The sequence below is a fragment of the Oryctolagus cuniculus genome, chromosome 12 (assembly GCF_964237555.1).
Source record: "Oryctolagus cuniculus chromosome 12, mOryCun1.1, whole genome shotgun sequence".
Taxonomy (NCBI): Eukaryota; Metazoa; Chordata; class Mammalia; order Lagomorpha; family Leporidae; genus Oryctolagus; species Oryctolagus cuniculus.
Genome location: NC_091443.1, coordinates 74,641,790 through 74,669,545, shown reverse-complemented (window position 1 = coordinate 74,669,545; position 27,756 = coordinate 74,641,790). Strand labels below are relative to the sequence as shown.

General features: G+C 45.3%; 1 protein-coding gene across 3 annotated transcripts in view; it reads left to right on the top strand.

The window, feature by feature from the left end:
• Positions 1-27,662, top strand: part of LEO1 (LEO1 homolog, Paf1/RNA polymerase II complex component) — a 31,878-nt gene extending 4,216 nt beyond the window's left edge. Inside the window, exons 1-12 of one of the 3 annotated variants that reach the window (XM_008268995.4) lie at positions 1,062-1,186; positions 1,419-2,174; positions 4,855-4,959; positions 7,719-7,813; positions 8,572-8,717; positions 9,462-9,546; positions 12,873-12,967; positions 13,433-13,567; positions 14,644-14,779; positions 18,293-18,479; positions 20,935-21,032; positions 27,413-27,662. In XM_008268995.4, coding sequence (XP_008267217.1) covers positions 1,177-1,186; positions 1,419-2,174; positions 4,855-4,959; positions 7,719-7,813; positions 8,572-8,717; positions 9,462-9,546; positions 12,873-12,967; positions 13,433-13,567; positions 14,644-14,779; positions 18,293-18,479; positions 20,935-21,032; positions 27,413-27,517 — 1,953 coding nt within the window. In that variant the 5' untranslated portion in view covers positions 1,062-1,176 and the 3' untranslated portion in view covers positions 27,518-27,662. Of the gene's footprint in view, positions 1-1,061; positions 1,187-1,418; positions 2,175-4,854; positions 4,960-7,718; positions 7,814-8,571; positions 8,718-9,461; positions 9,547-12,872; positions 12,968-13,432; positions 13,568-14,643; positions 14,780-18,292; positions 18,480-20,934; positions 21,033-27,412 lie in introns of those variants that run through there. The other 2 variants (XM_017348015.3, XM_002717755.5) reach the window with 2 other exon arrangements.
• The last annotated feature ends 94 nt before the right edge of the window (positions 27,663-27,756 follow it).

Here is a 27,756-nt window from a genome sequence, read left to right as displayed (position 1 = left end):
GCTCAAGTGTTTGAGCCCCTGCCAACCACGTGGAAGACTCTGATGGAGCTCCTGACTTCAGCCTGGCCCATCCCTGGCCATTGCAGCCATCTGGGTAGTGCATCAGTAGATGGAAGATCTCTCCCTGTCTCCCTCTCTCTCTTTAACTCTCAAATAGATAAATAAATCTTAGAAAATAGAGTGACAGGGAGAGGGAGATTGAGAGAACTTCCATTCAACAGTTTACCCCTCAAATGTTTACAACAGCCCGGTCTGGGTCAGGCTGAAGCCAGGACCAGGAACTCCATCCTGATCTCCCACGTGGGTGGCAGGGTTCCAAGCACTTGGGCCCTTCTCCGCTGCCTTCCCAGCTGTGCCATCAGGGAGATGGATTGGGAGCAGAAGAGCTGGGACTTTAACTGGCCTCTGATATGGAATGCTGGCATCACAAGTAGCAGCTTAAACCATTGTTTCACAATGCCAGCCCCTTTGTGACTCTCTTGAGCTAGCTTTAGTTTTGTAAAGCCTTTCACCTTTGTGTGGTCCTTGAAGTTTCTGTTTTGCCACCTTAGTGGTCAACTAAGTGGATAGGTATCTCCCTAAGTGCCTAGAAGCCTCAGATCTGTGTGCGTGTGTGTGTGTGTGTGTGTGTGTGTTAGAGCATGCTTTCGTCACTCAGTCATGCAGTTGACAGCGTTGCCTTTCCATCCATTTCCTGCTTGCACAGTCTCGAGGTCAGCACACGGTGAGAGCTTAGGACTTCTCAGTTCTTTTCTGAGCCTGCACATAGCCTTGGCCTGTGTGTGACCCTTCCGTCTCTGGAGTATGTGAGAGCTTTTTCAGATTCTCCACTTGTTCTGTAGTCACACTTCGCAGTCTTTCCTCCCAAACTTTGGGTTAGTCTGTGGCTCACCCTTGCTGTGAACTAACCATATCGTCCCGGCGGAGGCAGCTGTTCAAGTTACTGAGGAGCCTCCCGCAAGCAGCTGCCTCAGCACCGGCAGAGGCCCACCTTAGGTGAGCGCAGGGCAAGCCCCATGAGCCAGTCCCTCCGGAAGCCGCCAGGTGGGTCAGAAGCAGCAGCCACAGCTCTGTGGGTGAAGTCACTTCTGTGCCCTGCAGTAGTGCTACGTTGCTGTGTGTACCAGAACTGCGGATGTTCTCTTTAAGGCACCCTCGAGCCGGGGAGTAGGGGGCATGGGACCAGGTAAGATAAAACACCAGAGTTCTGTCTTATTGCGATTCCCCTAGTTTGTCCTGACTAAGTCTTCCCTTGTTTGCTGTGACTTTTGGTTAGTCTCTGAAGTCCTGAGAAAGTTGATTCTATCAGCCTTTGGCAGTTTCTTTGTTGTTTTTATATTAGGATGGGCTGTGGGAGTCCCTTCCTCTGCCTGTTTTTTCTTTTACTGATGTTATCCTATATTTCTTTGATCCCGTAGATTCTGATTCTGGATCTGACTCAGACTCTGATCAAGAGAACGCTGCTTCTGGCAGCAACGCCTCTGGGAGTGAAAGCGATCAAGATGAAAGGGGCGACTCGGGACAACCAAGTAATAAGGAATTGTTTGGCGATGACAGTGAGGATGAGGGCGCTTCTCATCACAGTGGCAGCGATAACCACTCGGAAAGGTCGGACAACAGGTCAGAGGCCTCTGAGCGTTCTGACCACGAAGACAACGAACCCTCCGATGTAGATCAGCACAGTGGGTCGGAAGCCCCCAATGATGATGAAGATGAGGGCCACAGATCTGATGGAGGGAGCCATCACTCCGAAGCGGAAGGTTCTGAAAAAGCACATTCGGATGACGAAAAATGGGACAGGGAAGATAAAAGTGACCAATCAGACGACGAGAAGACCCACAATTCCGACGACGAGGAGCGGGCCCAAGGGTCCGATGAAGATAAGCTGCAGAATTCCGACGATGATGAGAAAATGCAGAACACAGACGACGAGGAGAGGCCCCCGCTGTCTGATGAGGAGAGGCAGCAGCTGTCTGAGGAGGAAAAGGCTAACTCCGATGATGAGCGGCCAGCAGCTTCCGATAACGAAGACGAGAAGCAGAATTCGGACGACGAGGAACGGCCGCCGATGTCCGATGAGGAGAAAATGCAAAACTCCGACGAGGAGCGGCCACAGGCCTCAGATGAAGAACACAGACATTCGGATGAGGAGGAGGAGCAGGACCGTAAATCAGGTAATACATTCCGAGAACCCAGCGGTGTAGTGGAACGCGTGGAGACGTGAGTAGTCTGCGTATGCTTTCTGCATTCCTGTGTGGCTTTTTTGTTTGTTTGTTTTTGGTTTTCAAGATTTTATTTATTTATTTGAGAGGTGGAGTTACAAACAGAGGAAGGGAGAGACAGAGAGAAAGGTCTTCCATCCACTCATTCACTCCCAAAGTGCCACAACGACCAGAGCTGGGCTGATCCAAAGCCAGGAGCCAGGAGCTTCTTCCGGGTCTCCCACACAGATGCAGGAGCCCAAGGACTTGGGCCATCTCCTACTGCTTCCCAGGCCATAGCAGAGAGCTGGATTGGAATTGGAGCAGCCGGGACTAGAACTGGCGCCCATATGGGATGCTGGCACCTCTGGCAGAGGTTTACCCTACTATGCCACAGCACTGGCCCCCATTCCTGTGTTTATTACCTTGTTTTTTTCTCTACTTTCCCCCTAGGTCAGCCTGTTCAAATTCTACGTTTTGCTTCTTTTAAATCTTTGTGATCCGTTTATTTTTTGCCGTTGTCTCCCCTCCCATTCATTAATTGATGATAAGATCAAAGACAAAAAATGTAAAGACAGTTTTAGAGATAGAGATGCATGGCGCTGAAGGAGCTAGATACTGAATTAGTTCTGTTTCCGGTATGTTGGGCGGGGCCGGGGGGGGGGATACCATTGAATTGTCCTTGTTGGGTAACTGCTGTGAATTGTGAGCACCATGTTCTAGCTCAACTTTCTGAGATCCAAAATTCATTCATCCTGAGGTGATCAGGCTTTAAGGAGTTTACTCAAAGAAATCACAGTCATCACACATCAATATATAAAAATTGAATTGTAAAATTGTTTCAAGAAAGTCAGTTATTTTGGGGCCAATGCTGTGGCATAGTGGGTAGAGCCACCAGTGCAGTGCCGGCATCCCATATGGGTGCCAGTTCAAGTCCCAGCTGCTCCACTTCCAATCTAGCTTTCTGCTATGGCCTGGGAAAGCAGTAGAAGATGGCTCAAGTCCTGAGAGGCCTGGAGAAAGCTCCTGGCTTCTGGCTTTGGATCAGTGCAGCTCCGGCCGTTGCGGCCAACTGGCGAGTGAACCAGTGGATGGAAGACCTCTTTCTCACTCTGCCTCTCTGTAACTCTATCTTTCAAATAAATAAATAAATCTTCAAAAAGAAGGAAAGTCAGTTATTTCTCCCTAATGAATTCTTTCCCTGGGGGCAAATCTGTAGTGGCTGGCTAGTTATACTAAACAGGTGATTGCCTGGGGAACGTGACATTTAGAACACACAGACCTGACTGGTCTCAGGGGATGGTGTTGTTGGACTCCCATGGCCCACCACGTGCATCTCTGCCCCACAGGAACAAGCAGGGGTAGAGCATGTTCCCTATAGATGGCAGAAAACGTGCAGATAGACTTTGACTTCTGCATCTTCTTTTTATAATCGCTCAAGTTAACACATTCTTCACGTAGAATATTAAAAAATGAGAGATTATGGTTTTTTGTGTTTTATAAACATCACACTAATTAGATTGAAGCCTTCCTCAAGTAACATGGATTTCCCTGAGTGGCTGATTATATTAAAACAGTTGATCCTGTTTTTTTTTTTTTTTTTTTTTTTTTTTTTTTTTTTAGTTTGGAAGGCAGAGTGAGAGAGACAGAGATCTTGTCTGCAGATTCACTCCCCAGATGGCCACAAAGCTGTGGCTGGACCAGGCCAAAGCTGGTAGCCAGGAACTCCATCTAGGCCTCCCATATGGCTGGCAGGAACTCAAGTACCTGGGCCATGTTGTGCTGCTTCGCGGGTGCATTATCAGGAGCTGGATTGGAAGCAGAATTCCTAGGACTCGAACTGGCACTCTGATATGGGATGTGGTGTCTCAAGCATTGGCTTAACCTGCTGCACCACGATGCCTGCCCCATATCTTCTTAGCTTTAATATGGGGGGATCTTTCCCCCTGTAGCACACACCTCACAGGATAGTATTCAAAACCACATTTAGACATACTGAGAGAGCAGGGCAGAATATGTACAAAAATGCACCTAGGTCTGTATAGACTGAGACTTCAGTAAGTATTTGGTGACTAGAGTAGGGGTGTTCGTACTTTTAGCAGAATCTTTAATATCTGAGCATTTACCTCTGAGATACTATCAGACTGGCTCGAGATTAGGATCATTAAAAGGAACCGTGTAGCTGGTCATCCTACTTAACTTCTCTGCGTTTCGCAGTACTCCGTTTGATGCTCATGAAGTTTTCAGGTAAACAACCATACCATCCAGAAGTAATGATTCATTTCTCTCTAATATTTTTACCTTTGCTTCTTTCTATAATGAGTCTTAAATTGTATCACAAAGTTTCATGCCCTTCACCCACCCCACTCCCCACTGCTGGCACCTGCCATGCCTTTTGTCCTTTCGAGAATGTCATATAAACGGCATTGTACAGTAAGTATGTCCCCTTTTCATATTGGCTTCTTTCAGTAAGCATAATGGATTTTAGATTCATCCAAATTATTGCATGGATCAGTGGTTCACACCTGATTATTGCTGAGTAGTATTTCATTTTATGGGTGTACCATAGTTTGTTTCCCATTGTTTTTGAACTGTTAAATTCATGGTTATGTTGTAGCTGTGATTATGCAGAACTTCACTTCTACTTCTACAGAATCTGCAAGAGGCAGTGATAGTGAAGATGAAGTTTTACGAATGAAGCGCAAGAACGCAATTGCATCTGATTCAGAAGCGGATAGTGACGCTGAGGTGCCGAAAGGTATCCCCATTATCTCCATATGTCTATATGGCAAACTATAGTGTGTTTACCCCTGCAGGCTAGACCTACAGAAAGGTGTGGGTATGCTCAGGCTACCCAGAGGAGTGGTACAGGTATGAGAAGCTGCTCATGCTTAATCATGAAGAAGAACCTGTCTCTGTGCTTATAATTGGAGTGAATCCACTGATAGAGGTCTGAGTCCTTGATTGGTATGGGGATGACAGTGTCCATTCTTCAGTTTGAATAATGAATGTCCCAGGGCATCTGGGACTCGACAGTTTTTTATCCAGTGAAAAAACTGGTTCTTCAAGCCAGGGGTTACATAAAGAGTTCATAAAAACCCAGTGTTAAGTTTATTTGTTGTAAGGATAGAAGGAGAGTTACATATTCTTCTCTGTGTCTGATGATGTTTGCAAATGACAAATCACTGTGTAATGGAGATGTTAGTATAAAAGTCACAGTAAAAATAGGTTTGATTACATATGGGCATTATTGTGCTGAATGGTAACCAGGTGCTAATGTTAACTAGCTTATATAAATTGTTGTAAGTCATACAACTAGAGCAAATATTTAGAAGCTCAGCTAGAGAAAAGGAGAGAACTGGACAGAACAGCAAGCTCTGGGGTTACTTAAAGATCTGTAACTCGCAGTTATATGCGTAAACTTTGGGATTGCATGATCCAAGTTAGAATCCATGTATCTTTTTTTTTTTTTTTAAGATTTATTTATTTATTTGAAAGTCAGAGTTAGAGAGAGAGAGGAGAGACAGAGATCTTCCATCACTGGTTCACTCCCCAAATGGCCACAATGGCCAGGGCTGGGCCAGGCCAAATATAGTTTGGTGATTTTATCACACAGATGAACTTTCAATACCCAGCTTTAAAGGCCATTTCTGTTTCAGCGATCTGATCCTCCAACCTATCTCAGTCACTGCCTCATTGTTTTATTCTAAACCTGTCATTACCATTAATTATAACTTCCATAATCTTCATTTCAAGCTGTCACTTTTTATTTAAGGAATATAAACTTTATGCATCTCATAAATACAACTTTAGGAACATAGTGATTCTTCCCATCATATTCACCCTCTCCCACCCCTCTTCCTCCTCCCTCTCCTATTCCCAGTCTTATTTTTTACTAAGATCTATCTTCAGTTAACTTTATATGCAAAAGATTAACTCTAGTAAGTAGAGTTCAACAAATTTTATGGGGAAAAAAAACTGTTCTGCAACATTCAAGACAAGGGTTGTTCAAAGTCATTGCATCTCAAAGTTGATTTCACTTTTTTTTTTAAAGCATTTTTTTGAGAAACTTAATTAGCTTTGAAGAAAAACCCAAGAATGATATATTTTTTGCAAGCACTTAAACATAACTATAACTTATGAGACATAAGAATATCTTCCACTTAATACACTAGAACGAAATAAATCTTTGAGAACAAGTTTTACTTTAACTCTGAGGACAGAGGTTCTGCATGGGAAGTAAGTGCACAGTGACTCCTGTTGTTAATTTACAATTAACACTCTTATGTATGACGTAAGTAATCAGCCAAGGCTCTTGACATGCGCTACCTAGGCTATGGAAACCTTTTGAATCTACAAACTCCTTCAGTATTTAGACAGAGCCATAAGCAAAGTGGAAGCTCTTTCCTCCCTTCAGAGAAAAATACATCCTTCTTTGATGACCGTTTCTTTCCACTGGGATCTGACCCACAGAGGTCCTTCATATAAGACACTTTTTGCCACAGTGACTTGGCTTTCCATGCCTGAAATAGTACCATTGGCTTTTCAGCCAGACCAGAATGCCTTAAGGGCTGATTCTGAGGTCAGAGTGCAACTTAAAGCAATTGTCATTCAATGAATCTTTTGTATGGACTGCTTCCTGTGTTGGAGCATTCATTCCTATTTAATTCTATCTATAATTATTACCAAACACTTAATCCTATCCATATGATCACTTTAACACTTAAAATGCTGTTTTGGGCCGGCACTGTGGCTCACTTGGTTAATCCTCTGCCTACGGCGCTGGCATCCCATATGGGCACTGGTTTCTAGTGTCAGGAGGGCAGTGGAGGATGGCCCAGGTGCTTGGGCCTCTGCACCTGCATGGGAGACCAAGAAGAAGCACCTGGCTCCTGGCTTCAGATAGGTGCAGTGCCGGCCATGGCAGCCATTTGGGGAGTGAACCAACGGAAGGAAGACCTTTCTCTCAGTCTCTCTCTCCCTGTCTATAATTCTATCTGTCAAATAAAAAAAAATGCTGTTTTTATCACCCTGGAGCTGTCACTTTTCAACCACTCTTGTGTTTGTTTACCTACTCCAGGGCCCCACCTTGGTTTATTGGTTGATGTGGGTTGTTGCTTTTTGCCTGTTCTTTGGTGGTATCTTCTTGTGAGGATAGGGCCTGTGCAGATATGGATCTCTAGTTCTGAAACCTGAGAGACTTATACAGAGAATGGGTCTGTGTTGAGTCCCAGCTTTGAGTACCTAAACTGAGGTAACACCTCAGTTAGCTCCTGGGGCATAAAGGAAAGTGGACAGCCAAGAGTTGAGAGTGTGAAGAAAGTGCTTCTTGTGCAGCTTTGCCTTTCAGCCCATTTGCCTGTCCTCTCCACAAAGAATAGTCAGGTCTTTGAGAGATAGGCTCAGAGTTGTGTTTGGGGTGGTTTCCTGATGCAGAAAACTTGAGAATGTGTTGAAGTGATGAGCTTGGAAGAGTTTCAGATACTAATGCTGAGCATTTTTCTTCTTGCTTTGTAGATAATAGTGGAACCATGGATCTATTTGGAGGTGCAGATGATATATCTTCAGGAAGTGATGGAGAAGATAAGCCACCTACTCCAGGACAACCTATTGTAAGGAAAATTACTAATAAGAACCTGTCCCCTTATGTAAGGCTAAATAAAAAGTTTCAGAGGCAAAGGTTTCTCTTACTTCAAGAAGAAGTTGATTAACTGAATGATATTGTGAAAATACAATGATAGATGACTTGTTAGTTATGTAGAGAATTCTTTTTTTAATTTATTCTTTAAAAAATTTTTAAATTTATTTTCATTTTATTTGAAAGGCAGAGAGATGGAGAGAAACAGAGATCTTCTTGTTCATTCCCCAGCAGTCAGGGTTGGGGTAGGTTGAGGCCTGGCACCCAGAACTCCAACTAGGGAAAGTAGAAATAAATGCCTAACATGAAGTTGGTGCCATGCCTTAGGGGTGAACCATTGACTTTGTTTTTCTTGCCCATGCTAAGAAGTGTATACTGTGTTGATAATTTTCATTGATTTCTTGATTTTGTTTATTTTTCTCTCTGACTTTAATTGTCAGAGTGACTTTGTATTAGAAGTGTTGATGAATTCCACTCTTCTATTTGATGGATACTTGGAAGATAGATTTATCGTGGAGGAGAATTTTTTTTTTGTACTGCTGCATCCAAACTTATTTCCTATGAGGTTTTTAGAGGTGTTTGGAGGGTAGGAGCAGGGACTGTGGGCTGTATTAGTCTTCAAATGATGTTGAAATATACTTCCTACTCACGTGTGTAATTTAAGTGTGAAACTTGAACTAGGCCATTTCTAAAGTCCCACCAAGCTCTAACATTCTGTGTTTGTCTTACTAGGATGAAAATGGATTGCCTCAGGATCAACAGGAGGAGGAGCCAATTCCCGAGACCAGAATAGAAGTAGAAATACCCAAAGTAAATACAGATTTAGGAAACGACTTATATTTTGTTAAACTGCCCAACTTTCTCAGTGTAGAGCCCAGGTATGGGAATCAATTAAAACGTTTCTGGATGCTGAATAGAAATATATGGAATGTTGGTATCTTTCTTACTTACATTGAGTTGACTAATGGCAAAAAATGGAAAATTGGTCATGTATCATTGGTCAAATCAAGGGTATTCTGAGATAGAACAAGTCAGGCTGCTGGTAAGGGGGACTTTCGTGCTTATGATTGTTTTTGGTAGTTTGAGACTTCCTTGTGAATTTAATAGTCATCATAAGTGTTCAAGATATTTTTTAACTAATAGAGTCCTGAAAAAGCTGAAATTGAGAGTGCTAAAATTTGCTAGAGATGCTGCAAATGTCTGTGGTAGCAGCCATTGTAGATCTAGAAAAGCTCATGGTTTGGGGCACTTAACTAGTGTTGGTATGTATTATTTACTGAGATAACACTTGAGCTCCTTTGTAATTAGAACTGTTTTTGCCTCAAGGAAAATGATATGGAAAGCAAAGCAAGCGTAAGTGGCCTATTCTTTTTAAGACTTATGTAAGAATAAATAGTATTTTGACTATTTAGTCAAGCAGTATGTGTTAGACCAGATTTCATAAAATAATGGTTATTTGAATACTTCCTTGAAATTGAGTATAAGGATATTTGGCCATTATGATTTTAATCTTACATTATGGGTTTTTAATATGTTGTTCTCTATTAATAGCAATAGTATTACAAAGCAGTAATATTCTATATGATATGTGGTTAACATTTTATTTTTAAAACAATTTGTAGACCTTTTGATCCCCAATATTACGAAGATGAATTTGAAGATGAGGAAATGCTGGATGAAGAAGGTAGAACGAGGTTAAAATTGAAGGTATCATTCCACCTTTTATCTCTTCCTAACTTGAAATTTGAGCTTTTGAAATGACTGTTTATGTTTCCTGTCTGTCAGCAAATAAATTAACTACCTCTTCAGAATTTTTGGGTGCTGAAACCTAGGATCCAGAATATTTTTGAGGAAAGAAATCTACTGCTTTTTCTCCGAAAAAGCTGCTACTTTCTTTGCTATTATACTATTTTTTTCTTTTTTTTTGATGTTTTTTAAAAATTGATAGCTACTTTCTTCAGAATCAGTAATATTGTGGTACGGTATTTAGAATTCCCTTCATGTGTACTGTGGGTAAATTTTAACAACCTCCTAAAGAGGAAATTCTTCAGGCTGTTTGTATATTAAAATTATATTCAAAAGAAGAATTTATCCGTGGTACCTAGCACTTCTCCTTACGGCTCATTGTGTTCTTCTGCTTGTTCTTGATGACTTTTAGGAGAGAATCATGTGACAGAAATTCCCATTAATGCTTCTCTCTCCCTTTTTACTATAGTGTTTTGTCAAAGTGGGGTTCATTAATCTTGTAAGTAAGTAGATGTTTTAGAGTTGAGTTCTACACAGGAAGAAAAGGCAGTTGAACCCCTGATACTGAAACTGAGCTATACATTTTAAATACATAAATACCCATGTGAGAGACCCAGATGAAGCTTCTGGCTGCTGGCTTTGGCCTGGCCCAGTCCTGCCATTGCAGCCATTTGGGGAATGACCTGTGGATGGAAGATCTCTTCTCTTTCCATCTCTCTCTAACTCTCCCCTTCAAATAAATAAAATAAAGCTTAAAAAAAAAAAAAAAAGAAAAGAAAAGGCAAAGGAAATCAAATCAGTAAATGGTAATAAACAGATGCCAGTAATTGGTTCAAGGTCATACAATAGGTATAGTAATTAGACTATTTTTGTTTTTTCACTGTCTTCCTTCTGCCAGCCCTCCACCATTAGCCCAAGTGCTAATATCTCCATGGAAAATGTGTGTTTATTGACAGGCGTAGCAATATGAATGCCTCTTGGCTGTTAAGTGCCTCTGGCCTTGTTCTGCCTTTCTTTAATTCCTGTTGTTTATGCAAATTAATATGGTAGTTGCTTTTTTTTTTTTTTTTTTTTAACTTGAGCAGTAGAGTTATAGATAGAGAGAAAGGTCTTCATCTACTGGTTCACTCCCCAAATGGCTGCAATGGCCAGAGCTGAGCCAATCCGAAGCCAGGAGCCTGGAGCAGCTTCTGGGTCTCCCACTATGGGTGCAGGGGCCTAAGCACTTGGGCCATCTTCTACTGCTTTCCCAGGCCATAGCAGAGAGCTGGATCAGAAGAGGAGCAGCCAGGATGCAAACCGGCGCCCATACAGGATGCCAGCGCTGCAGCCATGGCTTAGCCCACTATACCACAGTGTCAGCCCCCAGTAGTTGTTTTTTTATCAACTCATTTATCTTTTTGTTTCCTTTTTTTCCTCCCTACTGTCATGGTGCATCAACAGATAGCAGTATGTCCATCATATTTTCAGACCATGTGATACTAAATTCTAGATACATAGATACTAGATAGGCATCAGAGTTTAGTAATCACTATTTTGTGTTAAACTCTCAGCCCTTCACAGTACAAAGTGTCTTTAGACGGCTGTCTTTTACAACCTCAGTGTGTGATGGGAAATAACCATGCATCCCTTGTTGCTTGAGTGACATTTAATACTAGGCTGACCCGTCTTAAAGAGTGGCTAATGGCATGGCTGATTCTGTAATGAACAAGGAACCAGGTACAAGTTGATGTACCTCTATGAGGTCTTCTGGCTTTAGAAGTACTTTCGCATGTCCTTTATTCCAGTTGGGTGTGACCTCACAGTGTGCACTATACTTATGTCATTATTACTTGAATCACTTTATATAATCAAAAGCATTTTTTTCAAAATGGTGCTTTTTATTTAATAATGACCTTTATATGTTTGCATATTTCTTTGTGGCTAGCATGTTTTGTAGGACAGGGAAAATAGGAATGGTGACAGATTTTAGTTTCTTATTGAGGAAAATGTCAAACATAGAACAGGAGAGTGAGCTGTCAGATGCCCATCACCCACTTTGGCAGTACTCAGCCTTGCTTCACTTGCATTCCGTGCCTCCACCTTCCCCAGACTATTTTGAAGCAAATCTTAGCCGTGATATTTTTCAATCATGAATATTGTCAAGTTTTTTGATCAGCTGACTTTATAACTGCTTATTTAGTGAGGAATCGAGTATGGGGAAATGGTGCAAGGGAACCATTAGGACCCAGCAACAGAGTGGAGATCCAAAAAATCTAAATGGGGGTAGAAGCAGATGTTTTGGAGGTTAAGAATGAGGGAACAGCTATAAGGCAGCATGGTTTTAGGGTTTCTTCTTTTTAATATTTGTTTACTTTTTTGAAAGGCAAGAGTGAGAGAGAGGGAAAGCTCTTCTACCTGCTGGTTTACTCCCCAAATGTCCCCAACAGGCAGGTCTTGGCTAGGCCACAGCCAGGAGCCAAGAACTCCCACTGGGTCTCTTACTCGGGTGGCAGGGATCCCAGTACTTGGGCCATGTTCTGCTGCCTTCCCAGGTACATTGGTAGAAGCTGGATTGGAAGGGGAGCAGCCAGGACTTGAGCCAGCACTCAGACATGGGTCACTGGTGTCATAAGCAGCACTTAGCCCACTGTACCATAACACTGGCTCAAAGCATGGTTTTGAAATTACCAGTTTGCGGAATGTTGACATCTCTTTTAACTATTGCCAATTTCATTTGCATTCCTTTTTCCCTTGTGAGTATATTCCTTTTTTAATTCCTGACTGTTATTCTAGCAGGTTCCTAGGAGGCAATAGTGATAAATTGCATGTATTTAGTTTGCCATATTTTCTTGGAAATCCCACTGACTTTAGTTTTCATAATAGGACTTCCCCAGATGTGGTGAGCATCCCTGCCTCCTGGGTCAGTAGGCAGAGGTTTTTGGTCCCACTTCTGTGGTGTTTGAGAGAACCCCATTTATATAGGGATCTCATTTCTGAATTGCTCATATGGACTCAAGCTTTACTGCTGTCCCTCATAGTTTTTACCGTGTCTTAGAACATCCAAGGCTACTGCAGATTCAGAATTTGCCTGTAAGCTGCTTCTGTGATTCTGATACCGGGAACTCAGAAGTCCTCTTAAGCAAATTTTTTCCTGTTTTTAATGTATCCAGCAAGAGATTTCAGTGTTGTCTGTTTTTCTGCTACTGTCTCCATAGACTTAATCTATGGTTACGTGTCCCTTGGGGAGGAAAGAAGCACAGAGTCAGTTAAACCACAATTTCCTAAGTCTCTGTGTTTTCAAATAGGTGGAAAATACCATACGATGGAGGATCCGCCGGGATGAAGAAGGAAATGAGATCAAAGAGAGCAACGCTCGGATCGTTAAGTGGTCAGATGGAAGGTGAGCACAGACCTCCCGAGAGACCCCAGATACCCAGCATTAGCTGCTAGGAGGGACCAGGTTACGGCACAGGGCCCTATAGAATGCCTGACTAGAATAAATACTTGAAAGTCGTAGGCTGGTGGGAGACATTAAAAGGGAAGCCAGAAGTGTGGTCATCCTCTTTGGATGGATACAGCTATTAATTTGGAAAAGTTAAACTTCCCCCCACACACCTTTGTATACTGCTTACCACTTGATATTTTAGAAAATTTATCTTTCTCCAGGAACATAATAGAGGCTGGGTAAATGTACAGCACCTGTTCCTTCGGTTAGTAGTCGGTTTTTCTCATCGTGACTTTTTTGTTTTCTGTCCATCTGAATTCTTTGTACACAAACAAAGAGCAGTTGAGTTGCATTTTTAGCGAAGTGAGATGGGAGGGTGGAAGCTCCTTGTTTGCTATGTGAAGTGCTCCTTGTTTTCAGCATGTCCCTGCATTTGGGCAACGAAGTGTTTGATGTGTACAAAGCTCCACTGCAAGGTGACCACAATCATCTGTTCATAAGACAAGGTACCGGTCTTCAAGGACAAGCCGTCTTTAAAACGAAACTCACATTCAGGTAACTATTCTTATCGAGCAAACAATTTTTATGGTGAAAGCAGCAAGATAGAGATACTTCCATAATGCCTGATCCCTGATTGGTGTATCTCCACAGTATAAAAGTACACTGAAAGTTGCCATTTCTCAGGGAACCAGGTCCTGCTGACCGGACGTAGAAGGGACTGTTATATAATCCGGAGTGTTGGTTTACTAATTCCAGTGACGGTTACCCTGCCACAAGGCATTGAATACTCGTCTCTGCTGCTCACACTGTGTCCTTTCTTTTTAGTAGAATTCCTCTGAGAGAGACAGATTGGTAGCTAGAGGATGGAGGTGTGCTTGCAGCCAGGGGAAGGGCTGTGAGATGATGGAGCAGGACTGGGGGTCATCCCTCTGCCATAGGCTGTCGCATGCAGCACCACAGCAGGCATGTGTCCCCCAGGAAGACCGGAGCACACAGGCAGCTGGCAAAGGCATTTGCCTTCTACAGACCATGCAGGCCTACCCTGAGGTGTTCATGCTTTCCTTCATTCTCTGGAGACCATCCTCCTTGGGTAGGACTTATCCTTAGAGGGGGCACAGTAATACTGATATGATTTTCTTTCTAAGAACTGTAATGATCAAATGGTTGGCTTTGGAATCAGATGGGCTTGCATTTGAATCCCATTTCCACTTATGTGACCTGTGCAACTTTCTCCCCCTCTCTTCACCTGTTTCCTCGTCTAAAAAATGTGAAAACAAAGTTAGGACAGTTAAATAGCACGTAAGGCAGAAAGTGCAGTGCCAGTGCCTGGCACATAGCATCCCGCTGAGGCTGCTTGAAGCTGTCTGTTTACTGCTTCTAGAAGGCGCTGGTTCTGTGTCTAGCCCTTTCCACAGCAGTGCTGTTTCTCGTGTCCACTGAGACGGGACGAGGACTGCCTCAGTGAGCACAGACGAAAGAACACTCTCAGTTCCCCACCAGTGGATTCAGCTGTGTGTCCTGGCTCGTTTTTTTCTCTTGTTTTGGCCTCTTGTTTTGGGGGTGTGGCTATGACTGGCCCGAGAGTGTACTTGATGAATAAGTTGAAACACTTTTTTTTCCTTTCCTGGCAGACCTCACTCTACAGACAGCGCCACACATAGAAAGATGACGCTGTCACTTGCAGACAGGTGTTCCAAGACACAGAAGATTAGAATCCTACCAATGGCTGGCCGTGATCCTGAATGCCAGCGCACAGAAATGATTAAGGTATGTTTGCTAAGCTTTATCCTGGGGTTTTCTGGTATTATTAAGAACAACATTTCCCAAAATGTCTGTTCATCATCTTCTCTTACTGGCCCAACTTTTTTTTTAAGGAATATAAATTTCATAAGTACAACTTTAGGAATATAGTTATTCTTCCCACCATATCTGCCCTCCCACCCACACTCCCACCCCTCCTCCTGCTCCTCCCTCTCCCCTTGCCAGTCCTATTCTCCATTAAGATTCATTTTCAATTAACTTTGTACACAGAAGACCAACTCTATACTAGAAAAAGATTTCAGCAATTTGCACATACACACACACTGTTTGAGAACAAGTTTTACAGTTAACTCATAATACAACTCAATGAGGACAGAGGTCCTGTATGGGGAGCTAGTGCACAGTGACTTCTGTTGTTAATTTAACAATTAACAGTCTTATATATGGCCAGCGCTGCAGCTCAATAGGCTAATCCTCCGCCTGCCGCTCCAGCACACCGGGTTCTAGTCCTGGTCAGGACGCCGGATTCTGTCCCGGTTGCCCCTCTTCCAGGCCAGCTCTCTGCTGTGGCCCGAGAGTGCAGTGGAGGATGGCCCAAATGTTTGGGCTGCACCCCATGGGAGACCAGGATAAGCACCTGGCTCCTGCCTTCGGATCAGCGCGATGTGCCGGCTGCAGCAGCCATTGGAGGGTGAACCAATGGCAAAAGGCAGACCTTTCTCTCTGTCTCTCTCTCTCACTGTCCACTCTGTCAAAACAAAACAAAACAAAAACAATTAACACTCTTATATGATATCAATGACAACCCAAGGCTCTTGACATGAGCTGCCTAGGCTATGGAAGCCTTTTGAATCCACAACTCCATCAGAATGTAGACAAGGCCATAAGCAAAGTGGAAGTTCTCTCCTCCTCTTCCTTTAGAGAAAAGTACATCCTTCTTTGATAACTGGCCCACCTTTGTTCCTCCTGCCTGATAAGACTACAGAGCTAGATTCCATTCCTAAGCATCTGCTGAACCATGTGGCAGGTGATGTGATGGTGATAAAACAGATGCAGGAGGTGGGTTCTCCCCCTCCAGTCCTGAGAGTTCAGCCTGGTGATTGAAGTACCAGAACATTCTCCTGTCATTTCAGAGATCATGAAAATCTTCTACATCAAAACTCACTGGAAATGCTAGAGATTTGGTCTAGAGAAAGTACTAGGAGTTTGGGAGAGTGCTGCCAGTAGATTCTGGTGACGAGTAAGCTTAGGTGGAAGTTTTTGTAAGGTCGTCTTACAACATTCTACTTCAGTAGATTTTCAGATTTAGGCACAAATTCAATTCTAGGGGGCTGACCTGCGTGTTGGAGTCTAGGCTCGTACTGCCACTGTTGGTGCTTGGTGCAGTGCTTGTTTTGAAAAGCCAAAGGCAGTGGTACAGCCTCTTTGTCTCTGCTCCACATCTGCTCTAACCCACGCCAGCCCTTCGCCCTTGCCTGCCTGCCTGCCTCACGGATTCCCTCTACTGCAGCAGGACATGGAGGCCGAGATGGCCCAGTGCCTCAGGACCTTCCCTACCAGTCTCATCGTCAGGCTTTGCAGAGGGTTTGGCCCTGAGCTCCTGTTTTCGTTTTTGGGTTTTTTTTTTTTAATTTTCTTTTTGATTTATTTGAAAGGCAGAGTTCGGGGGGGTGGGGGGACGGTTGATCTTGCATCACTGGTTCATTCCTCAAATGGCCACAACAGTCAGGACTGGGCCAGCCTAAAGCCAGCAGTTTCTTCTGGGTCTCTCGTGTGGGTGCAGGGGCCCAAGCACTTGGGCCATCTTCTGCTGCTTCCCTAGTACATTAGCAGAGAGCTGGATTGAAAACGCAGCAGCCAGGACTTGAACTGGCACCAGCATTGCAGGATGTGGCCCAACTTGCTATGCTACAACACCAGCCCCAGAGCTCCTGGTTTTTCCTCCATCCTCTATTTTGTTCATGGAGATGGGTTGATTAAACCAGATCCGGTAGCAGTGCCTAATCCAGAGGTATATGGGGGATTGGCTTTGGTGCCTGGCTTCATGCTCTATTTCCCACCTTTTCTATTCAGGCTGACGGTACTGGAGGAAGCTGCAGGCTCCAGTCTCAGCATTCTCCAGAGAGCTCTCTGAACCACTTGGAGAGCCCAAACCCTCCTCTAAACCCCCAGCTTCCATGGGAACGTAAAGGAGTCAACTAGTTTGTCCTTGGTCCCTGTATTACCAACAGAGAATTTTACTTTAACCTCAGAATAGCCAGACACTGCTTCGTGAAACAGTCTGCTCCATAGAGTTCCTAGCTGCAGAATTGGAATTGCATATGATGATACAGAGCAGTTGAATGAGGACCTTCAGAGAAATGCCAGAATATTCCTCATCGCACCACCTCCAGCAGGCCCTCCCCATCCTGCTGTCAGGAGCTGGTGGGAGTTCTCTGGGATTAGGGGCTGTGGTGGAGCCTGGGCAGGTCAGGTGTGTGCTGTTCAGGGGTGAACAGAGGTAGCCTCCACTGCTCAGGGGATCCGTTCAGTCATGCAGCGGCCACGGGTGAGGTTCTCTCTGGGCTGTGACTGGCAGCACAGGGGCCAGCACAGATCCCAGGGTCACACTTGTGCCAAGTATGATCAGGCTAGTTAATGTGAGGGATCCGCCTGCCTCTTCACCTCTCTGTTGCCTTCATCCATCCATCCTTCCTCCTTCCTTTCTTTCTTCCTTATTTTTTTTTTAAAAAGATTTCATTTATTTGTATGAAAGGTAGAGTTACAGACAGAGAAGTCTTCCATCTACTGGTTCACTCCTCAAATGGCTGCTCTAGCTGGAGCTGGTCCAATCTGAAGCTAGAAGACAGGAGCTTCTTCTGGGTCTCCCACGCAGGTGCAGGGGCCCAAGCACTTGGGCCATCTTCCACTGCTTTCCCAGGCCATAGCAATGAGCTAGATCGGAAGTGGAGCAGTTGGGATGCGAACTGGGATGCCGGCGCTGCAGGCAAAATGCCGGCCCCACCTTCATCCTTTCAAACCATCAGAGCCACTGTGTGTGGTAACCCAGGTGTAAGTGGAGAAGCCTGCTCTAGGCATTTGCCTGAACTTTATGGTAAAGGTGGGATCAGATAGGACGTAGTTTATTTTGAAGTTGAATCGTGCCTCAGTCTGTTACCTGTTGCCGTAACTGAATGCCCCTGACTGGGCAGTTTGTAAAGAATAGAGGTTTTCTTAGCTCACAGTTCTGGCAGCGGGGACGTCTGTGAGCAAGGCAGCACACATCTGGTGGTGCGCTTCTTGCTGTAGCCTGGCGCGGTGGGCCATGGCACGTGAAGAGGCAGAGCACGTGAAAGCGAGCAAGAGAGACAGAGCATGCATTCGCCGCCTTACAAGGCCAGCCCTGGTGATCCGTCAGTCCTGACCCAGTAGCCTCCCAAAGGTCACCTCTCAAACTAGCACGAGGGTTAAGTTTCCAACACATGAGATCTGGAGGACACCTTCCAGCCGTGGTAGATAAGGGTATTTGCTCCTTTACAGAAAGAAGAAGAACGCTTGAGGGCTTCCATCCGGCGGGAGTCTCAGCAGCGGCGAATGAGAGAGAAACAGCACCAGCGGGGGCTGAGTGCTAGTTACCTAGAACCTGATCGCTATGATGAGGAGGAGGAAGGCGAGGAGTCCATCAGCCTGGCTGCCATCAAAAACAGATACAAAGGGGGCATTCGAGGTGAGTCTGCCGCAGAATTTCCTCGTTTCAAGGTCTGGACTTTTTCTTTTTCTTTTTCTTTTTTTCTTTTTTTTTTGGATCAGTAGAATTACAGACAGTGAGAGAGAACAGAGAGAAAGGTCTTCCTTCCGTTGGTTCACTCCCCAAATGGCCGTCACAGCCGGTGCTGTGCCAATCCGAAGCCAGGAGCCAGGTGCTTCTCCTGGTCTCCCATGCGGGTGCAGGGACCCAAGCACTTGGGCCATCCTCCACTGCCCTCCCGGGCCACAGCAGAGAGCTGGACTGGAAGAGGAGCAACCGGGACTAGAACCGGCACCCCAACCAGGACCAGAACCCGGGGTGCTGGCGCCGCAGGCAGAGGATTAGCCAAGTGAGCCACGGTGCCGGCCTCAGTTCTGGACTTTATCTTTACATTTTATGTAATTGCAGCACCGAAGTCACTGGACACTTTTTTTTTTTTAACGATTTCTTTGCTTTGAAAGAGTTAGAGAGGAGGGGGGAGACAGAGAGAGAGGTGGTTCACTCCTCAAATGCCTGCAATGGGCCAGGCTAAAGCCAAGAGCTTCATCCAGTTCTCCCATGTGGGTGGCAGTGGCCCAAACACTTGGGCCATGTCCTGCCGCCTTTCCCAGGCCATTAGCAGGGAATTGGAGCAAAAGTGGGCACCTTATCTGTAAAGAAACAGTGTGGCCCATTCATTTTGTGGCCTCATGGACTAGTTATTGCAGAGTTCTTTCAGTAGAGCCCAAAAAGTAGACACTGCTCTTATTCCCCCTCAGTTTTATCTCCTGAGCTTCTGCTTTCTGATTTGAAAGTTATATTAGAGCTTTTCTCATCTTTTTTATATTATTAAATGGAAATCAGTTAATTATTCAGAGAATGCTAATGTCCTCTTTCTTGAACTAAAGTCATCTCATTTCTGGGCCCGGTATCCTCGCGGATCTCACCCTGAGTTTTCCCCACAGCTGCACCTGACACTCTTTTTTTTTTTTTTTTTTTTGAAAGGGTTACAAAGAGAGATCTTCTATTTGCTGATTCACTCCCCAGATGGCCGCAACAGTTGGGGCTGGGCCAGACAAGCCAGGAGCTTCATCTGGGTCTCCCACATGGGTGCAGAGGCCCAAGGACTTGAGCCACCTTCCACTGTTTTCTTAGGCGCATTAGCAGGGAGCTGGATGGGAAGTGGAGCAGCTAGGATTCAAACTGGCAATCTTATGGATGCTGGCACTGCAGGCTGGGGCTTTACCCCACTGAGCCATAGCACTGGCCCCTGAGTGATAAATTTTAAAAACACCAACGTTTCCCTTTCTCTGACCATCCTACAAAACTTCTCTTCTTAATAGAAATCAGTCTAGGTTTAATGACCTGTTATTACTTACCTGTTAGTTATTTGGGGGCTCTAGTATGGAGAGAATTTTCCTTTTTTGTCAATGCTAATTTTCCCAAAAAAGATTAATTGTAAAAGTGAGTTGGGGCCGGCATTGTAGTACAGTGGGTTAAGATACCACGTGCAGTGCTGGCATCCTGTATGGCATCTGTTTGAGTCGTGGCTGCTCCACTTCCGATCCAGCTCCCTGCTAATGTGCCTGGGAAAGCAACTGAAGGTGGTCCAAATGTTTGGGCCTCTGTACCCACTTGGGAGACCCAGAAGAAGCTCCTGGCTTCGGCCTGGCCCTGGCCAGGCCCATCCCTGGCCATTTGGGCCATTTGAAGAGTGAACCAGCAGGTGGAAGATTTCTTTCTGTTTTTTTTTTTTTTTTTCTTTTTCTTTAAGGAAAAAAAAAAAAAACCATAAGCCATAGAAAAGTAGAATGAAAACAACAAAAAAACTAAGGCTGCTTTTAAGGAGAGGTATTTAACATTCAGTTTACTGGAGAGTAAAAACCAATAGGCAAGTTCAGTAGTACCTTGTTCTCTGTAGTAGTCAGATAGGCCAGGAGTCGAGAGAAAGGGAGGCCTTTGGGGTCAGGGGAGAGGTTGATTTCAAGTCAGGTGCTCTCGTTCCACCTGAGGTTCACCTGGGCTAGGGCTGCAGAACTCATGGGTCCTTCTTAGGTCTCTCCCTTGTGCAAGGTCCACCTGGTGGCAGGTGCACCTCACGGGACCAGGAACCACTCCAGGCTTTGTGTGCAGAGTTGACTCTGGAATTTACAGTCCCAGGTAGCCAGTGACCCGGGCTTTAATGGTGTCCTCTAGAAGAGCAGGGTGGCTGTCTCCTAAGTCACTTTGCAAACAGCCTTTTTGATACTGAAAAGTGGTCACATGTTTATATTTGTAGCAGATAATTTTGCATCATTTTAACATATTTAAAACAGTTCTGTTTAAATAAAAACACTTTTTTTTACATTATGTGGTCCCTCTGGAGAAAATGTGCAGATTTATCAGAAGCAAAATCCCAGAATGAATAGATCACTGCCAATGAAAGGCATTCACAGTCCCATTCCTTTGCTTTCAGAGGAGCGAGCCAGAATCTACTCCTCAGACAGTGACGAGGGCTCCGAAGAGGATAAGGCTCAGAGGTTACTCAAAGCAAAGAAGCTCAACAGCGATGAGGTGAGACGGCGTGGATGCACTTCCGGGGAGCACCTTGTACCCAGGGGCCAGCTGCTAGGGGTGGGGGGAAGCGGAGCCCACGGCCCAGGCAGGCACACAGTAGCTGTCTACACAGATGAGTGAAATTCAGAGAGATGAGTAAAGGAACTAGGAGTGGCCCAGAGGAGGGTGAGATTCCTGTGCTCAGGTGGGTCTCGGCAGGCTGCATGGAGGAGGAGACCTCTCGCTGGGTGTAGAAGAACGAGCAGAAGCTCTCAGCCTCACAGCTGGGGTGGGGCGTGGGGTGGGTTTCTAGGTAGATGGGAAAGGCACAGTGCACCGGACACCAAGGCTCACCCTACAGATGACAGATCCTTCACAGGGGTAGGGCTGGGGATGTATTTCTTTTTTCCTTCTTTAAATTTGTGTATTTAGTTATTGAAATAATTCATTCTTATGTGGGAAAATTTTAAGAATTTTCGACTTGTATATTTAGTGGTGTCTTTTTCAAATGCTAAGAGAAAGTTTTAATTCTTAATTATACACATGAAACACCATGTATTTGCGACTCCATGTAGACTGGCCCTTGACAAACAGTCATTGAGTGTCTTCTCTGTGCTGAACAGCGTTCCATTCTGTAGGGCAGCGACGCAAGCACACGCTGGGAAGTTCCTGCCCTCGAGGCTTGCACTCCCGGGTTCTAGACGGTATGAAAGGCCTTGTATTATGTAGCTCGCCCAGCAAGGAGCCTGTGCCTGGAGAATGTATAATATCCCTCTCACTCCATCCCCAGTGACTCCTAAACGGTCTTAGTTTCTCTGTCTCTGCATTCTGGGATATTTGTTCAGATCTTTCTAGTTCACTGCTTCTTCCTCATGTCTTTCATTACGTTGCCACCATTGATCTCCCCAAAGTGCCTGCAGTAGTCTGGACTGGGCTAGCCTGAAGCCAGGGCCCAGGAAGCCCAATCCAGGTCCCCCTCGTGAGCGGCAGGAGGGGTCACTTGAGCCATCACTGCCATCTCCCAGGATCTGCGTCAGCAGGGAACAGGAGTCAGGAGTTGGGTGTTGAACCTCGCCACTGTGATTTGGGCCACCAGCATCCCAACTATGGTTTTTCTTTAATCATTTTATCTAGCATTCTCTAGAGGTTCATTTATTTTTTCAAACTGGTCTTTTAAAAAGTTTATTTATTTACTTAGTTGAGAGGCAGAGAGCAGAGAGAGCTCCCATCTGCTGTTCACTCCCCACATGCTCGCAATGACCAGGACTAGGCCAAGTGCACCAGGTCTCCCACGTGGATGGCAGGAACCCTCTTACCTGAGCTGTCACTGCGGCCTCCCAGGCTCCGCAGTAGCAGGAAGCTGGAATCGGAAGTGACACTAGCACTTGAACCAGGGATGTGGGCTCCTGAGCAGTGACGTAACCCACTTCATCACAGTGTCTATCTCAAATTTTTATTTTATTCCTCTGCCATTTATTTCTAGCATTTGAGATTGGAAATTATCCTCATAGTCATTTACAACAGAGGCCTATCCAGATCCCCTAAGTGGGTGACAGGAACCCAGTTATGTGAGTCATCATGGCTGCATCCCAAGTCTACGTTAGCAGGAAGCTGTAGTCAGGAGCTCGTGGTGGTCCCCGAACCTGGGCCCTCGGACGTGGGATGCAGCCGTCATAACCAGCATCTTAACTGCTAGGCCAAATGCTTGCTCTTGCCTGTTTATTTAAAAAAAAAAAAAAAAAAAGTTTTATCAGAGCCTACCACACTTACTCATTTATGTATTGTTTCTGGTTATTTTTCTGTTTTAGTGGCAGAGTTGAGCAATTGCAATAAAAATTGCATGGCTCCCAAAATCTTAAGACATTTGTTATCTGGTGCTTTACCGCTGAATCTGGCCTCAGAGAAGCGGGACTGGGCTTATCACTGGTTCACTATAATTGTGGTCCTTCAGAATCTGCTCAGTGTGACCTTTGCCTCCTGTCCTCTGCACCCCACCAGACGTGAAAACCAAGGTCATGTTCACATAGTTGAGTGAATGTCTTTAAGGAGAAAGGCCACTCCAGTGCTCTGCTGACTGGGTTCTTGGCCTTGGATTTCACCATATTTCACGTTGAAACAGTACTGTAGCCATCCTCATAGTTATTTTCAGTGGGAGGCCTTCTCAGAGTCTCCTCTGGCCATGTTGCTGGAGACGGATGTTCTGTTCCTGTTATCCACGCTGAGAAAGTATTTTGATTGGTTTAAGTTTCCGTCAGGTCTTTTCTCATGAGACACAGAATTTTGTTCTTGGGATTTTTTTTGTTTTTTTTTTTAAAGATTTATTTATTTATTTGAAAGTAAGAGTTACAGAAAGAGAAGGAGAGATGGAAAAACAGAGATCTTCCATCCACTGGTTCACTCCCCAGATGGCTGTAACAGCTAGGGCTAGACTAGGCCTAAGCCAAGATCTGGGAGCCTCTTCTGGGGCTCTCATGAGGGTAGCAGGGACCCAAGCACTTGGACCACCTTCCAGTGCTTTTCCCAGGCCATTAGCAGGGAGCTGGATCAGAAGTGGAGCAGGGTGCCAGCACTGTGGTGTAGTGGGTAAACTTGCTGCCATATGGGCAACCAGTTCAAGACCCAGTTGCTCCACTTCTGATCCAGCTCTCTGCTATGGCCTGGGAAAGCAGTAGAAGATGGCCCAAGTACTTGGGCCCCTGCACTCACATGGGAGACACAGAAGAAGCTCCTGGCTCCTGGCTCCTGGCTCCAGATTGGTTCAGTTCTGGCTGTTGCAGCCATTTGGGTAGTAAACCAAAGTATGAAAGACTTCTCTCCCTCTCTCTGCCTCTCCTTCTCTCTCTGCATAACTCTGACTTTCAAATAAATAAATAAATCTTTTGAGAAAAAAATAAGTGGCGCTGCCAGGACATGAACCAGTGCCTTTACCTGCTGTGCCACAACACCAGCTCCTGTTGTTGGGACATTGTTAATCACAGCATTCCGTATTTCCCAATGATGCTGGGAAGTGGCATGCTACAGAAGACAACCAGAGGGAAATTGTTAGATTCCCCTGCAGCATACGCGTTTTAAATCAGAGGAGGTGACATGCTGATGATGTGTTTAGTGTTGAACTGTTGGCAAATGGGACTCCTCATGTGAGCAGCTGCTGTTTATTTCTTGGCACGCAAGAACTGTGAATGAAAATTGAGAAGTGCTTTGGGACTTCTGTTTATTGCTAGTGTTCTCAGAAGTGAGATTCTTCAATGGGAGCCTTCTGGCTGGGCAGTTGTAAACCTGTAGCTGCCCGACTTAAAATGCTTCTTGCGAATGGCCTCTTAGCTGTGTGTTCCAGGAGCTGCTCTCCCCTCCTTACCCAGACACTCTATCTTAGATCTTCCCACTTTATTTTTCTTCCCTGAAAACACAGTGTTATTTTGTTTTGTTTTTAAAGATTTATTTATTTATCTGGGAGGCAGACTTACAGAGAGAGGGAGAGGCAGAGAGAGAGTGGGAGGTCTTCTGTCCACTGGTTCACTCCCCAGATGGCCGCATCAATTGGAGCTGGGCTGACCTGAAGCCAGGAACCAGCAGCTTCTTCCGGGTCTCCCACATGGGTGCAGGGGCCCAAGCACTTGAGCCATCCTCCACTGCTTTCCCAAGCGCATTAGCAGGGAGCTGGATCGGAAGTGGAGGAGCCAGGACTCGAATCAGCACCCTTATGGGATGCCGGCACCACAGGTAGAAGCTTAACCTACTACGGCACAGTGCCAGCCCCCAGACAACAGGGTTTTTACTTCTACCCGGTCCTCCCAGCCCCTGCCACCACCTCCTCATATGGCCCCAGTTTGAGTCCCTGGCTGTGGAGGACAGTGGAAGAGACAAACAAAGGAGCACCTGCTCTAGGCCTCTGTCATACACTAAATCACACCCAGATGCCAGGAGCCTGATGTGCCTCTGAGAAGCGGGAGGGTCTTCAGACCCTGCGTTCTCACTTCAGAAAACCGCCATCATCACCTCGGCCTGCCCTGACATGGGCCAAGGGCCAGGCTACAGCAGATGAGGCTGGGTTGCTGGATCTTGGTGCCATCCTTTCCCTCGTGAATGGCTGTGGGCAGGTCATCTCACGTTCCTGAATGTGTGCCCTTTTCTGATCACTTGGGTTGATGTTGCCGCCTGGTGAAGTTGTGTTACAGCAAGCAGCAGATGGGAAAGTGGATAACACAGGGTCATGTGGCAGCTGAACAGACCTTGTCCTTCTCCAACAAGGTCTACGCTACAGAAAAGGGGAAAATGTAAAGGAGAGCTTTCTCTGCTCCCACAAGCAGTAAAAACTCCAGGAAACCTCAAGTACTTCAGAGATGGAAAATGGGAGAGGGAGAAACTGTGTGTGGTGGGCTGTTCTCCCGCAGGCTCAAGCTGAAGACGCAGGCAGGGCCAGTGGAAAGGCAGGGTGTGCAGGCCAGTCCTGGGCGACGCAAGGCAGAAGACGTAGGCTGCCCAGGAGCCGCTCGCCATGGACTTGCTGCCCTCCTTCCTCCTTCCACTCTCCCTCTTGCAAGCTCCGTTGCCCCCTTGGCAGCCTCACTGTCTCTTCATAACCTGTGGACCTATACATTCCTGACAGTATTAGCAAGCTTTAGTCTTAATAAGAATATATTTTTTTAAAGATTTATTTATTTATTTGAAGGCACAGTTATGAAGAGGAAGAAAGAGAGAGAGAGGTCTTCCATCCGCTGGTTCACTCCCCAGATGGCCGCAATGGCCAGAACTGAGCCAATCTGAAGCCAGGAGCCAGGAGCTTCCTCCAGGTTTCCCACATGGGTGCAGGGCCCAAAGACTTGGGCCATTTTCTACTGCTTTCCCAGGCACCTTAGCAGGTATAGCTGTATCAGAAGTGGAGCAGCCTGGTCTTGAACTGGTGCCATATGGGCACCAGTTGGAGCTGGGTCTTAATGTTGGCACAGCAGGCAGCAGCTTTACCCACTGTACCACAGTGCCGGCCCCTTAATAAGAATATTTTAGTCACTTGTTGCATTCCAGTTTGCATTCAGTGTCTGTCATTTTAATCCAAATTTGACATTCTTCGGATGTTGATATGTTCAAAAGCTACTTGAAAGATTTTTAGATAACTTCCTGAATTGCTTTTTTCTGTGAGAACACTGTAAAGAATGATCATAACAAGCCGGTGCCGCGGCTCACTAGGCTAATCCTCTGCCTTGCGGCACCGGCACACCAGGTTCTAGTCCCAGTCGGGGTGCTGGATTCTGTCCCGGTTGCCCCTCTTCCAGGCCAGCTCTCTGCTGTGGCCAGGGAGTGCAGTGGAGGATGGCCCAAGTGCTTGGGCCCTGCACCCCATGGGAGACCAGGAGAAGTACCTGGCTCCTGCCATCAGATCAGCGTGGTGCGCCGGCTGCAGCGCGCCAGCCGTGGTGGCCATTGGAGGGTGAACCAACGGCAAAGGAAGACCTTTCTCTCTGTCTCTCTCTCTCACTGTCCACTCTGCCTGTCAAAAATAAAATAAAATAAAATAAAATTAAAAAAAAAACAGAATGATCATAACAGAAAACTTGCATATAGAAAGCAACTAATTTTTTTCAAATACTTTCTTAAAAACCTCATGATGTGAATTTTTAGTATATTGCAAACCAAAAAATTGTTATTAGAAAATTGACAGTCTTTAAAATACTGAATTTTACACAATGAAAAAAAGTGAGCTGCTGAGGAGGCAGAGAGTGAGTGGTTAGCTGATGGTGCAAATTCAGCACCGGGGTTGTACACACAGCTTCCCTGGGAGACCCTGCCCCTCGCCACACAGCCTTCTCCCAGATGAGAGGGGCTCGTGGCTGCATGGCTCTTCCTCCTGGTCCACTGAGGCTGGAAGTTGGGCTTTACGGTTAGTTTGTAATGACGTCTGCCACACTTGTCATTTTATACTGCATGTATAGCCTTGAAAACTTGACTGCTGTAATCTTGACTGCTAGTAACGACCTCAACGCCTACTCATCTAGTCAGTGTTCTTACTGAAGGTTTCCTTTTTTTGAGTTTCAGAGGGTCATTCAGGTGTGAGCTACTTTTGATACCAAACTAGAAATATGTTCTCCAGGGCCAGGCGTTTGGCACAGCAGTTAAGGTGCCACTTGGAACGCCCCATCCCATATTGAGTGCCTGAGTTTGCTGCTGACCCAGGCTTCCTGCCCAGTGTGCGTCCTGGGGGGCAGCAGGTGAGGAGCCACCTGCTTGGTTTCTGCTACCCATGTGGGAGACCTGGATGAGTACCAGGCCCCTGGCTGTAGCCGGACCCAGCAGTGGAAGATCTCTGTGTCTCTGTCTCTCTACCTTTCAAATGAATAACTTAAAAAAAAAAAAAAGTTTGTTCTTTATTGATTTTTAAATTTGTAAAAATTTTTTCTGCTTAGGAAGGTGAACCCTCTGGGAAGAGAAAAGCAGAAGATGATGATAAAGCAAATAAAAAGCATAAGAAGTATGTGATCAGTGACGAGGAGGAAGAGGATGACGACTGAAGTACAAAATGTGAAGGCATTTTATATATTGTATTGTACAGCTTGTTTTATAAATATGATGTAAACATGAGTTATTTTGATCCAAATGAATTGATTTGCCTTTGTGTAATTTCTAATTGTAATAAAAAAAATCATATAAAGACAAGCCTGTGTTCAAGAAAGCTGCTTTTCCCAGAGCAGTTGATTCCATTAACACTTTACACCAAGTCTTGGGTTTTAAAAGTGGCTCTGCACACACC